We start from the raw sequence: 14,155 nt of genomic DNA, 5'->3' as shown, positions 1-14,155 counted from the left end.
GATGATGAAGACACAGAGACAAGGGTGGTGTTAGGAGATAAGCAAGTAGAATCCATCAGACTTGGTAACGGATTGGGTGCCGAGGATAAAGAAGGGAGAAGTGTCAAGAGGGGTTAAGGTTGCGTGGGGCAGCCGGGTAGACTGTGATGCCATGAGAAACTGCTGGGGCAGAGCTGCCTGTCGGCCCACAGTTGAACCATGTTCTGAAAAGTTGCATTTCAAGATAGAAAACACAGACAAAGGTCCTCTCCATATTCATGAAGAGGAAGCAGGCAGATGATGCAGACGTGATTCAAACGAGAAAACTGTATGTCAGCAAGCACCTCTATCGTGACTAAGTTTTCACAGCATGATAAAGTGGAAAAATGGCCGTCCTCGCCAAATTCAAATGATAGTAAGAGAACTAAAATAATAATAAATGTTTTAATACATTATTTTTTTTAAGTTCAAAAAAGAACAGAAAATGATGAAGGACTTTCAGTAGAAGATATCTAGAAATCACTGGTAGGTTTCTGTCATACAGACAGGGAGAGCGCCAGCTTCTCCTGAGCATTGAGAAGGGTCTTGGCTCATGTGGGATGGTTCGTGTTATCCCCCAGGTATCTGAGTCTCTGTCTATTTTTCCTTGGTATTTTCCCCTAATAATAAATATCTGAAAGAAGGGCTACCAAAGCCGCAGCCCTGGCCTGGAGTGTTTCAGCCAGTTAACTGAGTTGATAAAAGCTGTAATTAAGTAGAACTTGGGCTCCAGCCACAGGGTCTCATTATAATAGTTTATAGTGCAGTCCCACCTATAACCTGGCCCTCAGGCACAAACCCCGGAGAGACCCAGGAGGCTGGTATGACATGGGGCACTGGGAGAATTTTACTGATTTGTTTTCATCTCTTTCAGATGGTAAATTATTGGCAACAGTCTGCTTTAGGTGAGTAACACCGCACAACATGGAAAAGACTTAAGAATATTGGCTATGCCTTGGGGGTGAGTTCACTGACACTTGCCAACCATCCACAGAATGGACGAGGTCTGTGCCCCTGGTACTCTCGCACAGCGAGTGTTGAGCACTTCAGAGCTCAGTGCCGAACATGGAAACCTTTCCCATGCCGTCCCTCTCTCAAGAAGCTTTGGAAAGACAGAAAAAGCAAGACAGCTGCTGGCTGGTTCAGACTACAGCCAGTCTTGGGAGAAACAGCCCGTTTTCCCCTACTCCCCATTCCCGTCCCCTCCATTGTCAAGAAAAATGGGCTAAAAAGTCTGGTGGGTACCCTGTCTAGTCGCTTGTCTTGTTTATCTCCACTTTTTTCATTATCTTGGAGCTATTCTATGGTTCTGTGCATCAGAGAAAGCTGACAGAAATGCAAATGACTTGTTTCTAGCAATGTAGGCTGTGTCCCATGGGAAGCAGTTCATTATTGCCCTGTTGATACTGATGAGTGTGGCCAGTTTGCAGCCACAAAGCAAATTCACTGCCGCGTTCCTGATGGGCTTGTTCATTTGCCTGCTCATTGAATTCTCCTTCAAACCAGCTGTAAGGTCTTACTGGTTTCTTCATCAATTCATGGGTTCAATAAGGTCTTTGATACATGTTCACTTTGTATGTGCATGATTTTTTAATTATTCTTTAGCAATATCAAAGTCCTCATCTTGCCCATGACCAACACCTGCTACATCCCCATGAGAAATTAATTCCCCTAGAATTAGCCTAACCTAGTGGCATTGTGCAATGCCCTTCTTTATCCCCAATATTTTTTCTTGCTTTCAGGTCAGCTCTGTTTGAAATTAATATAGCTACTCCTGCTTTCTTTTAAGTAGTGTTAGCATGGGATATTTCTCTCCAGCAATTTACTTTTAACCCATATGAGTCTTTATCTTTAAAGTTTCTTGAGGATAACCACAGGTGGATTTGGTTTTCTGATCCACTCTCACAATCTGTGTCTTTTAATTTGTGCATTGAGACCATTAACATTCATAACTACTGATATCATTGGATTAATTTCTACCATATTCATTACTGTTTTCTATTTGTTGCCCATATTTTTTGTCCCTATTTTTGCATCCCACAGTTGCTGTTGTTTTTGCCTTTTGTGGTGTTAATGAACCATCCTAAATGATTCCATTTGATCTTTTTCTTAGCATACTGGTTATAATTTTTTTTAGTGTTTTCCCTAGAGTTCACAGTATACACTTACAGCTAATCCAAGGCCACTTTCAAGTAGCACTGTACCACTTCACAGGGAGTGTGACTGCCATCCCTGTGTCACTGCTGTCAGAGGTCTCAGAGGACCTGTGGGTGATGCTCAGAATGATGCTTGGGAGGAAGGAAGAGGGAGCATTTATCTGCAGACTCTGATCCCTCAGACAAGGGTAACCCCACAGGATGTTTATTCCTGAGCCCTGCCGGATCTACTATGAATGACTGTGGGACAATTACCACCTCAGCGGAGAAACCCTAGGACAGAAATCAAGAGAAGACAGTATAGCTAGAGCTTAAAAATGGGCCACGAGGATGGGAGGCTGGGCTCAATAGGTACCCAGTGTATAGAGCTCCCCGTGTTTCTGTCCTAGAAAATACAGCCAGTCCCCGTCTGCCCCTCATTCTTGCAGGAGGGTCCCAGCGGCCCTGGGTGTAGCCCAGCTCATGCTCCTCTGGCTGCGGTCCTCCCAGGCGTGGGCAGCAAGTGCTCCAGGGACACTGGTGTGATCTGCTCCGACAAAGTGAAAAAGGACATTTCCCTGCTCTGATTTATTTAAGCTGATTGTGAAAGCATGAGATTCCTCTGACTAAACAGAGCAAAAATATGGAAACAGATAGTCACATGGGTCTCTCTCAATAATACCTGAAGCCCGAGAGGGAAGCCATAGACCACACCTGGGGGGGGGGAGGGGCAACACTACCGCGGCTAGGAGGTGAGCAGCTCTGTTCAGCCGCCCCCTCGCTCACTCCGCTTTCCTCTCTGCTTTGACCTGTTCCCGGCTCCCACTCAATGCCTAGGACGGTCTCCTTTCCCGCTACCTCCCTCTGCTCCTGCCATCAATCCTCTCCCCGCTCTTCACAAAGACAACTTTTCGTGGACCCCATGAGCCTCCAGGGTGATTCTAGAGCTTCCAGAACCATAAACTCCGGCAGCAGCACCCACACCACTGAGCGCATCGAGAGAACCAGTGCCAGCAGCAGATGCAGTGAACATGGCTGGGTGCCGGCGTGGTCAGCGGCCCTCACCTGTCACCTTGGTTCACCCTAAGTCAACAATCGGAAGGAAGTGTCATGGAAACATCACTGAGCACTGGGACCATGGCTCCGGGAGATCAATAACCAAGACCATAGAGTTAGAGAATAGATCATTTTGTCCCTCAGATCCCCTGAGATCCTCACCCTCCTGACTCAGGGCTCGGAGTGGTACATCACACTGTACTTCATTTATGAGCAAATAAACATACACATAGTGTAGATCAAGCAGGATGTTCTACTGTGTTGTTGTTTTTTAAATCCTCACCAGAGGATATTTTTGCCATTGATTTCTAGAGAGAGGAAGGGAGGGGAGAGAGAGAGATGGAGCGGGAGAGAGAGAGAACAACATCAATGAGAAACCCATTGATTAGGTTGCCTCCCACACATGCCCCAACTGGGGTTGGGAAACCTGCAACTGAGGTACGTGCCCTTGACCGGGAATCGAACCTGCAAACCTGTGACCCTTCAGTCCGTGGGCTGACGCTCTAACCACTGAGAAAACCAGCCAGGGCATGTTCTGCATTTTTTTACAAAACAGACATCCTTTTTCATAAGTCATAAGATACAGCTTATTTGCTACTAGGGAGAACCTTGACTTTGCGTAGTCCTTTTGCATGACAGCAGCTTGCAGCTCAGGCTGCAGAAGGAGATGGATAACACGAGGTGAGCTTGATGGGTTGAGAAAAGACAAGAGAGCAAGAAAAGGAGATGAGAAAAATCTGATTCCAAAATAACTATAGATTCACTGTGAAGTGTGTGTGTCTGACGGGGGGAGCCTGATAAACTGCCGCAGGAGGAGCCCAAGGTGAGATGGGAATCCCATTTAAATCTGACAAGTGCTCCATCAATGAGGCTCCTGGTTTTTTTTTTTTTTTTTTTTTAAGATTATGCCGGCTGAAGGCTGAGAAGGTGGAGTCCTGCAAAGCCAGGAGGAAAGAAGAGACTTCATTCTCCTAAAAGATTAAAAACTAAATTCTCGGGAACTTTCAATGGTTCTCAAAATATCTGTAATATAGGTTTGTAGGGTATCCCCTCCTTTTAGGAGGGTGAGGCCCCTAAAATGCCCAGCAGGGAAGAAAACTGGGCCAGGACACAGAGGTCAGCAGGGAACCTAATAAAACCCAGATGAAGAGTTTTATGCCACTAAAATAACACAATAATGACAGTAAAGAAAATGAAGTACCAGTAAGGTTTTGAATATTTTTAAATCAGTCGCATAGCCCTGTTCCATTCTTTTTACTATACTAATTCTTGGTTTTAGAAACTTTCCAGAAATTCTGGCTCCTCCAATTTCAAAAAGATTTGGCAATTTAACTCCATTTCAGAAAGACACACCAAGGTTGTGGGAGGGCGGTAGTCTCCCTATGGCATGTAAGAATTCAGCTTGCTTTGTGATGACATATTTTAAATTCTAAAATACATTAGGGTGTGGGGTTTTTCTGAGCTATCCTGTTAGAGCAGTGGTTCTCAACCTTCCTAATGCCGGGACCCTTTAATACAGTTCCTCATGTTGTGGTGACCCCCAATTTCATTGTTACAAATTGAACATAATTAAAGCATAGTGATTAATCACAAAAACAATATGTAATTATATATGTGTTTTCCGATGGTCTTAGGCGACCCCTGTGAGAGGGTCGTTTGACCCCCAAAGGGTCGCGACCCACAGGTTGAGTACTGCTGTGTTAGAGCAACCTGTTGCTTCTCTACATAACTGGACCCCATTATTCTACCTATAACTCAATAACATCCATTAACATCGGACAGGCCTTCTCCCTTCTCATCTTGACTGTTCTTACTTGCTTACGTCTCTAAGGAAAGTTTAGTTAAAATCACTTCGTCAATTTCTAAAGAGAAATCTCCTTTTTGGATTTATATTGAGATGGTCTTTAACAAAAGGATGATTAATTAATTTCTTTACCAGAAGAATTTTCACCTTAGCAACATATCATGCTCTCATCCAGGTATATGACTGGTCCCTTCTGTATGAAACATCTGTTGCATTTATTAACCCAAACACCATTTCCTCCGTACTTAGCCCTCTCACTTTATTCTGAGAGCAACTCCTCCCCTGTTACTCATTCCACGTGAGCCAGATGGCTTTCAGCTATGCTACCCGATGGCCCTGTCCTCGGGGATAAAGTCGAGGAGTAGGTATACGACCCCAGCTTGGATAATCATTCTTCCCTGGTATTTTTCCTACTGAAACCAAAAGGAAGCGCCCTTTCTTTCCTATTAGACTGCTGGTGCTGGGAACCACATCCCACTCCAGGAAGGAGCCTGAGCAAATGGAGCTAGCACCCCAAGGAGAGCAGGAAAAACAAGGAGTCCTGGGAGTGACCTGCCCCTGGCTCTGATCCCTCAGGTCCCCAGAGAGACGGCTCCTGTGGGTCTGTGAATGACCACAGATCCTCCCAGCAAACCCCCTTTGAGCTGAAGAGAGTTGGTGTTGGGGTTCTGCCATCTGCCATATTTTGTTTGGAGTCTTATTTTTTTAATTTTAATGTTTTTTAATTGATTTGAGAGAGAGAGGAATGTCAATTTGTTTTTCTACTTATTTATGCATTCATTGGGTGATTCTTGTATGTGCCCTGACTGGAGATGGAACCGAAAACTTGGCATATCAGAACAACACTGTAAGTAATTGAGCTACCTGGCCAGGGCTTAGGGATTTATTTTGGATTTAACCCTCATTTAACCACCTTGTAATGAAAAAAAAAATCCATGCAGAGCATGTTTTTCCAAAGGCAAGGAGTGTGGATCACCGTAGGTTCCACTCGCTGTTGACTTGGGCTGCCAGATCAATTCAGCAGAGAGAACCAAGATGGAGACTGCATTTGTGCCCAAACAGCCAGCTATCACAATAAGCCATGGGAAGCCCAAGCCTCCCACGTGAGCAGGAGGAATGGTGCCCACCCTGCTTCTGAGTGAAGCCTTGCATCTGTGTCCCCGATGGATGGCACGGCTCCTGCTGGGGTCCAACCCCAGTGGGTCCAGGGACCCCAAAAGGTGTGGACGGAGTCGGCGAAGAAGGAATGACATGGGGTCAGCGTTCAGTTGATCAGCATTGCGAGGTTCTCCCTTCAGGATCTCCAGCCAAGTTCTGTCTAGGTTCTCTTGCCAAGTTCTGTAGCCAGGTGTGTCCATGTTCTCTTGCTAGGTTCTCCAGCCAGGGTTTCCAAATTCTCCAGCCAGGTTCTTTAGCCAGGTTCTATCCAGGTTCTTTTGCCATGCTCTGTCTAGGTTCTCCAGTGAAGTTCTGTAGCCAGGTTCTGTCCAGGATCTTTTGCCATGTTCTCTGGCTAGGTTCTGGTTAGGATCTGACTATTATTGTCTTGTTACATCCGTATTTATATCAGCCGATTTTAATCCTGTCAATTTCTATTACAAAGGTTAGGGCGTTTCTTATCTCCATTCCAGGGAGTAAAGATTATGTAGCTTAACTACCCGCCTGGCACTTAATTAAGGGGTTGTATCCCCTCCCTAACCTCAGGGAAAAATTCCTACCTGGGGAAACAACCTTTCTCGGAGAGGTGACTTTGGTTAAAACACATAGCGCCAAGAAGGGGAGCAAACATATTAAGAACAGTATGCCATATACGCCAGGTCCCTTGAAACAGCAAGGATGGACCGGCTCCCGGCAGGCTCCGACTTAACTTTCAAAGTCTATTTAGAGATTCACCTGGTGCCGTGGCCCACGATGCACAAGGCCACCCGTTCCAAGGGGAAAGGCCTCCATTACTCTCTGTCACACATCAAAAGAAGGAGGCTGTTGAGCGGAGGAGTGGTGCAGACAAGATTAAAGGGGGACTGCTTTCGAGAACTCTGACAACGCTCATTTGGTGACTAATTAACAAAGACGCCCGCCTAGTGCGAGTGAACTCTGCCTGGCAAACAGTGTCGGTGGCCGGTGTGACTCAGGTACTGGGGAGTTCGAAGAGAGCATTTCTTCTAAGTTTTCCGTAATTTAGACTTTCACTAATTCAGACACCACCCTATACATAAGTGGAAGTTTTCCGATGCTAATATCTGCAAAGCATGCAAAACTCCAAGTCCCACCATCTGCCACACGATTCATTTGCAAATCTGCCTGGTATCCTTTGGGAAGCGCCAGCGCTGAGTTTCCACCTCATTCTAAAGCCTCGGTGGGAACGGATCCGGGATAGAGGTGCATGGAGAGCTCTGGGCGCGGGGAAGAAGGCGCCCCGTGCATCCTGGACATGCCGTAATGGTGCGTGTGCTGTGAGCAAAAACAAAAGTGTCTGAAAGCAACTGCTTGGAGGTTTGGAGTTTTAATCAAGAGTTCCAGGAAAAGAGAGGCTTGGGGTCATATATTCGTCACAGAGACGAACTCTTTCTGAAGTGGCCCCCTACTAACCATCGCTGGTGACAACATCAAGACAATGGGCCCGCTGGGGGTGGTAGGCTCCTCCGGGGCAAGAGCTGGGACTGACTCGGTTTATACTCCGGTGCCCAACGTGCCCTTCGGGGTAAGATGCCCATCTCTGAGGCTGTAGAAACCACATCAGACACCGGAATAAATGTTGTATCAGTCCTTTCTTCCTCCCATGTGCTTCAGCTGTGTCCTGCATGGGTTTTCTTCGGCTTCTCACCCAAATCGCTTCACATCTTGACTTCCCGTGTGATTGGGCCCTAGTGATGAGGGAACCTGGAAACGAGGCGATTCTTCCATAGGTTCGGAGAACTGCAGCTGTGAACATGGGGCTCCACAACTTCCGGGTCGGGGGGAGGGGGTGCTCTTAGCTTAATCTGCAAGACGCTGTCCTCTAGAGGGGCACCTATGACAGCCTACAAAACTATATGTGTCACCCCAAGGCCCACAGCACACATGGCAGGAACCATGGCAACACCTTCGGCTACTTGCCTAGACTGGGAAGAGTGTCTTTTTATTCCTAAGAGGGAAATGGCAAGAAAGGGCAAAGAATGGAGGAGTGTAGAGGAGGATCGAGGGGTGGCAGGCCAGGAGTGGGCAAAGTGGTCTTTAAAAAAAGTGCTGGTATGGGGATGGATGAAGGGCTGTTGAGAACAGAACAATGAATTTATTTTTTTTCTCTTTTTTTAATCTTTATTGTTGAAAATATTACTTATACCCCCTTTTTACCCCCTCACTGACCCTTCCAGCCCATCTCCTGCCCCAGGCCTTCACCACCCTATTGTCTGTGTCCATGGGTTATGCATACAAGTTCTCTGGTTGATCTCCTCCCACCCACCCCCGCCTTCCCTCTGAGACTCAGCAGTCTGTTCCATGCCTCTATGGCTCTGGATCTATTAGAACCATGAATGTAAAGGGTCTGCATGCAATCACATACTGGGACCTCTCTTAGGGAGGACCCCTAATCTTCAGTCAAGTTCTGCTTTGACCAACAGCCTTTGGTTGCCCAGAAGAGGAGAAAAAGAAGGGGCTTTGTCCCACATCTGAGTCTACGTCAGAGCAGATGTGAAGACAGGCAGAGGCACACGAAGGGAAACAGTGGGCGGAGGTAGGAAGTCAGGGCAGGAAGAACACTGGGTCATCCCAGGCGTTCACAGAGCATTGAGGACTGCTCTAACCTTCCAAAAGCACATGAAAGCGATATGAGCCTATTTCCCAGATCCCAGTGGGCCAGGAGTCTCCAGCTGACATCTGGGTTACGTATGGTCCACAAGCTATAGACACTACTGAGAGTATCACCAGACAGTCCACTGGTGAACCAGTGGCTAACATACTGGGGACCAAGTAACATAGCAGACACATTCAAACTGGATCATATAAATTAAAAAAGGAAAGAAGTTAAGTGGCCTGGCTGGTGTAGCTCAGTGGTTGAACATCTACCTATGAATCAGGAGGTCACAGCTCGATTCCTAGTCAGGGTACGTACCCAGATTGGGGCTTGATCCCCAGTAGACAGTATGCAGGAGGAAGCCAATCAATGATTCTCTCTCATCATTGATAATTCTCTCTCTCGCCCTCTCCCTTCCTATCTGAAATCAATAAAAATATATTTTTTAATTTTTAAAAAGAAAAGTAAAGTGTGTCTCAGTCCCTGAAAACACACTCACACACACACACTCACACACACACACACTCCAGTCCTTCCCTATGACCACTACTACCACCACTTTTCCGGGCCAAGGTGAGTTTTTGGCCCTGGATGGGTCCCAGCCCCGAGCTCATGACCCCTGACAGGAATTCCATAGAAAGGACTTGAGTTTTCACGAGGTGGCGAGCTTTGGACTAAACCATCTAGGACGAGTTAGTCCTAGTCTAACTTGGTGGTTTGATATAGCTGCTTGGCTGATAACGACTGTATTGATGAAAGGGATGGAGAAAGGTGTAGGAGAAAGCAGCGGAGCCCCTGTGGTCAGGCGGACAGATCCTGGGTGGACATAGGTTGGGGAGTTATGTGTTTCTGAAGCACAAACATGTGTCATAACAAAAACTGCAGTTTGAAGATGACGGTGCATGTTTTGGGGGAGGGGTTGGAGGTTCAGTAAGAAGCTAGTGGGCCAGCCAAGGAGCTTTATAATAAAACCTGCTGTGGAGGGAGAAAGGCCAGGACTAGGTAGGAGATGCCTTAGGAGGAGAAAGGATTCGATTCAAGAAGTGACGCAGAACAGGGCCAGTTCCAAGAGTGGGGTAGGGAGGCCTTCGGACCATCTTCCCAAGGTCACCATCCGCACCCCCAAGCCCCTCCAATAAAATAAAAACAATAACGGACCGTTCTTTAAGGACAGTTAGCATTAGTTCTGTCTTCTCTGGGTGTAGGTACAACGGCTATAAACGCCACTGGCTCTATTAGTCTGGGTTATATAAAGTAAGTAAAAGCACTGTGCTGCTCTGCTCCCAGCACCAGCATCAGCAGAGCAGTGGTTCTCAAACTGGGCATGCATCGGAACCGCTGGCAGATTCCCGGAACCCATCCTCAAGGTTTCTGATTCAGCAGAGTGGGTGAGGGATCCGAGAACTTGTATTTCTAACAGGTTCCCAGGGACCCCAGTTTGAGAACCTCTGAGCTAGCATGCTGCCCTGACACCCTTCACACGCTGAGCTGCCACTGTTGCGATGCCTTCCTGCTGGAACGAGTGGGGAGTGAAGATGCTCGGTCCTGGAATACTATGGAGGTGGAAGTCGGGAGCGACTCAGGATCCGAGCTTTTTAGGACTCGTTGGAGCTGTTTAAGACAAGTCAGGAAGCCTGCAGACCCAGTCCCTGCGCTCCTGGGCCCTTCGTACGGCTCTGGGGCATCCACAGTCCACGCGCCTGAGGACACTGAATACCCAGCCACCGGCTCAGCCCCTGCTCGTGGCATTTCTCAGCCCCACTGCCACCCCTGTGCCTTCTCCTGTTCTCATCGTCCTGGCTCCATAGCCAGCCAGCCCGACTCGGGCTCCCGGCCCTGCAGCAGGGCCTCCCGGCTGTGACCGGCCACCCGGGGAGCCCTCTGGCTGGCCTCACGCGCTGTCACACCATCTTGCATTGCCCAGGGCGTCACCACGCAATAGGTGCTGGTTCACCCCCTCCCAACCCGAGGGTTCACCTCACTGCCCATCTCTCTCCGCCCCCACCCACTCTGCCAGGGAAGGCGCTCGTTCACCCCCTCAGACACCCAGTGCAAAAATACTGGTGAGCCCTAGCCAGTTTGGCTCAGTGGACAGAGCGTTGGCCTGCAGACTGAAGGGTCCCAGGTTCGATTCCAGTCAAGGGCACGTACCTCGGTTGCAGGTTCCTCCCTGGCCCGGGCCCAGGTCAGGGCTCCTGCAGGAGGCAACCAATCAATGTGTTTCTCTCACATCAACATTTCTCCCTTTCTTTCCCTCTCTCTTCCACTCTCCCTAAAAATCAATGGGAAAATATCCTCAGGCGAGGATTAAAAATAACAAAACAAAAATATCGGTTGACCCTGCCCCTTTGCCTTGTCACTCATCCCGCCCAAGTTACTCCTCTACAGCTCTGCAGTAGGGTCATCCGTTTTCAACACCACCTGGAGTTTTACCTCCCAAAGTAAAAGAGGCCAAAACTGCCTCCATTTTCTTACTGCTTTTGACACCATTATTTTCTTCTCAAGCACACTCATCTCAGGAGAGAAATTATTCTCCTCTCAGTTAGGGAAGCAATCAAAACTCCAGAATGGACCTGCCCTGCTCACAAGCTTCGGGTCCAATGCCCCACCCCCACCCCCACCCCCACCAGGGTCCCTCCCAGTGCCCTGGGCTCTCTTGGCAAAAGCTCAGTCCATTGGCCTGAGTGAGGTTCCTGGAGTAGCTACACATCAAATGTTGGGCTTTGCTGCCACCGTGTGGCCATGTCTGAGCACTACAAGTTATACTGGTTTGGTTGCGGGGGGGTGTTTATACTGGTTTGGTTGCGGGGGGGTTGTTTGTTTTTGACATACAATTGACATGTAACTTTCTATTAGTTTAGGTGTATGACATAACGATTTGATATTCGTATACATTTCAAAATAATTCACCATAAGATCACAGTAAGTCCAATTAACAGTTACAATTTTTTCTTGTGGTGAGAACGTTGAAGATCTACTTCTCTTAGCCACTTTCGGATATGTAACACGGTGTAGCTAACTACAGCAACCATGGAGCACTTACTTTATGCCCCATGACTTTCGCTTTGATTTTGAGATCCCACATTTCAGTGAGATCACACGGTTTTGCCTTTCTCTGCCTGACTTCTTTCACTCGGCGTGATGAACAGGGGTCGTCCTTGAGTGTTTGCTAAGATTAGAAGTTTCCTTCTCCACGTGGTAACCCCCAGCTCACTCCTCAGGAGGGGAAGGCCCACCGGGACTGCAGCACGCTGGCCACGCCCCCTGAGGAAATAATGACTCCAGGTAGGAGGGGGGGGGGGGGGGGGGGGGTGCATGAGAAGCGAGTGTTTGTGACACCGTTTCCAACATGTGAGCACTTCGGCTTCCATTACCATATGCCATTACAGTTCCATAAAAATCATTCCTAGGACTCGACCCCAAAGTGCTGACGCCTCCCAAAAGGAGCCCTGTAAATGGAGAAATTATCCTTTCAACCCCACGCATGGCATCCAATGGAAGGTCCGTACTCGTACTCGGGAGGTGGCTGCCCCGATGGGAACAATGCAGGGAGCAGTGTGGCTCTCCTGCCAGGACCTCAAACGACAGCATCTTTTTCTAAAGGGGGGAGGCTGGGCGTGAACTTCCCATTGGTCAGGCGGGAAAACCGAGGCCCAAGGAGTGTAGGTGGAATTACTTTACGTGAAACAGCTGGTAGTGATGGTGCTGGAAATGAAAGCCCATCCCGCCGGCCGGGTGGCTCAGTGGGTGAGCGTCAACCTCTGAACCAGGAGGTCACGGTTCGATTCCTGGTCAGGGCACAAGCCCGGGTTGCGGGCTCGGATCCCCAGTAGGGGGCATGCAGGAGGCAGCCAACTGATGATTCTCTTTCATCGTTGATGTTCCTGTCTCTCTCCCTTCCCCTCCCTCTCTGAAATCAAGATATACATTTTATTTTTTTAAGGCCTCGAAGGAGCCAAGGAAAGGAGGGAAGGTTTACTCACGGGAGAAGCGGGAGAAGCGGTTGAGTGGCCCGGCAGCCTTGTCTCCAGCTTCGTTGGCAACTGGGAACAAAGAAGACAGAGGCTGCATTAAGAGCAGGCACGTGTGTGAACACAACACGCCGACCTGCGGCGGACGCTCCGGCGGGTTTGACCGGAATGTGTCTGTGAGCCTTGGTAAGAGAACAGAAGCAATGTCATTTCGGCTCCTATGTCCCCAACGCTGCTCCCCGTCTAAGGGAGGTCGAATGTCCGCATGAATTTGACTAGAGCATCTGAAGGGAGCTGGGGAGGACCCAGAGGACACGGAGCTCACGGTGCCGGGGACCAAGCTGGCCCGTGTCCACTTAGCAAGAGCCAGGCAGCCCCGGCCTCCGAGCCAGCGCCCGTCGGTCCTTCTGCCTCGAGCATCCTCCCAGCAGGCTGTCCTGTCCCTCAACACACAACTGCACCCCAGCCACTCGCCCTGAGCCCGGCTTCCTCGGACAAGCAGCGGCGAAGCCAAGGCGGGGATGTCAGGAGAAGCAGGGTTGGTTTTATTCGAAGGACCTTTAGATTTAGACACTAACAAACAGGGGCTTCAAAACGGGCGTCCCAGGAAGCTTCCCGGGAACTGCTCGAGGAAACCCACCCTCCCGCGTCTGGGCGAGGCACACCCTCCTCGGACAGGCCTCTCCGTAACTAATCCCGTCTACTGCGTCGTCATCAACGTCCCCTGTATTTATAAACACATCTGTGTGATTAACAAGGAGGTCCGTTACCAAGTGGAAACACCATGTTCCGCACCTTAAATATCACTTTTGATGCCCATCAAGGTGATACCTCCGTTACATAGTCAGCACAGGCCTAGACATGTGTGACCGACCTGAGTGAACGCCCGAAGCAATCAGCTGGAAAACACATGTGTGGAAGGAAGAAGGTTGGTAATGTGACCACTACTGCATGAGGTCGCAGTGGCGGAAGGAAGAAGTGACTCCTTCATAAATGCATCCCAGCATTTGGCAAAGATAGAAGGAGTCAAAAAACTCTTTCTCTTCCTCTCACAGAGGTAGACATCTTTACATTGACTACATGTGCGCGGTTTTTTATAATTAAGAGATCCGATCTCGGTCTAGGTCTGTGCTTATGTTATTTGCATTGCCCCAGGCTCCCCTCCCTCTGTTCTTTACAAGCCATCCTGTCACACATATGACCAGCAGGGGGCGGTGACGCTGCATCCCGCTCCCATGATCTCGCAGCCCAGCCATTCCCAACAGAAAGAGGGAAAGACAGACAGACAGACGGACAGTGAGAAAGAGGGAGGTGGGAGGAACCAGCCCAGGTAGGTACAGATATGTGTTTCCCTGGTCCAGAGCCCCAAGTCTAAAAGAGTTTACCAAAATTTGCCGAG

The 14,155-nt window shown here is 48.8% G+C and overlaps 1 protein-coding gene across 1 annotated transcript in view; it reads right to left on the bottom strand.

The window, feature by feature from the left end:
* PDE1C (phosphodiesterase 1C) overlaps window positions 1–14,155 on the bottom strand; it is a 277,067-nt gene that overhangs the window by 225,470 nt on the left and 37,442 nt on the right. Inside the window, 1 exon segment of the mRNA XM_023753820.1 lies at window positions 12,769–12,828. Coding sequence (XP_023609588.1) covers window positions 12,769–12,828 — 60 coding nt within the window.

This window comes from Myotis lucifugus, unplaced genomic scaffold (genome assembly GCF_000147115.1).
Source record: "Myotis lucifugus unplaced genomic scaffold, Myoluc2.0 scaffold_52, whole genome shotgun sequence".
Classification (NCBI taxonomy): Eukaryota; Metazoa; Chordata; class Mammalia; order Chiroptera; family Vespertilionidae; genus Myotis; species Myotis lucifugus.
The sequence above is the reverse complement of the archived record's forward strand: the minus strand, read 5'-3'. Positions and strand labels throughout refer to the sequence as shown.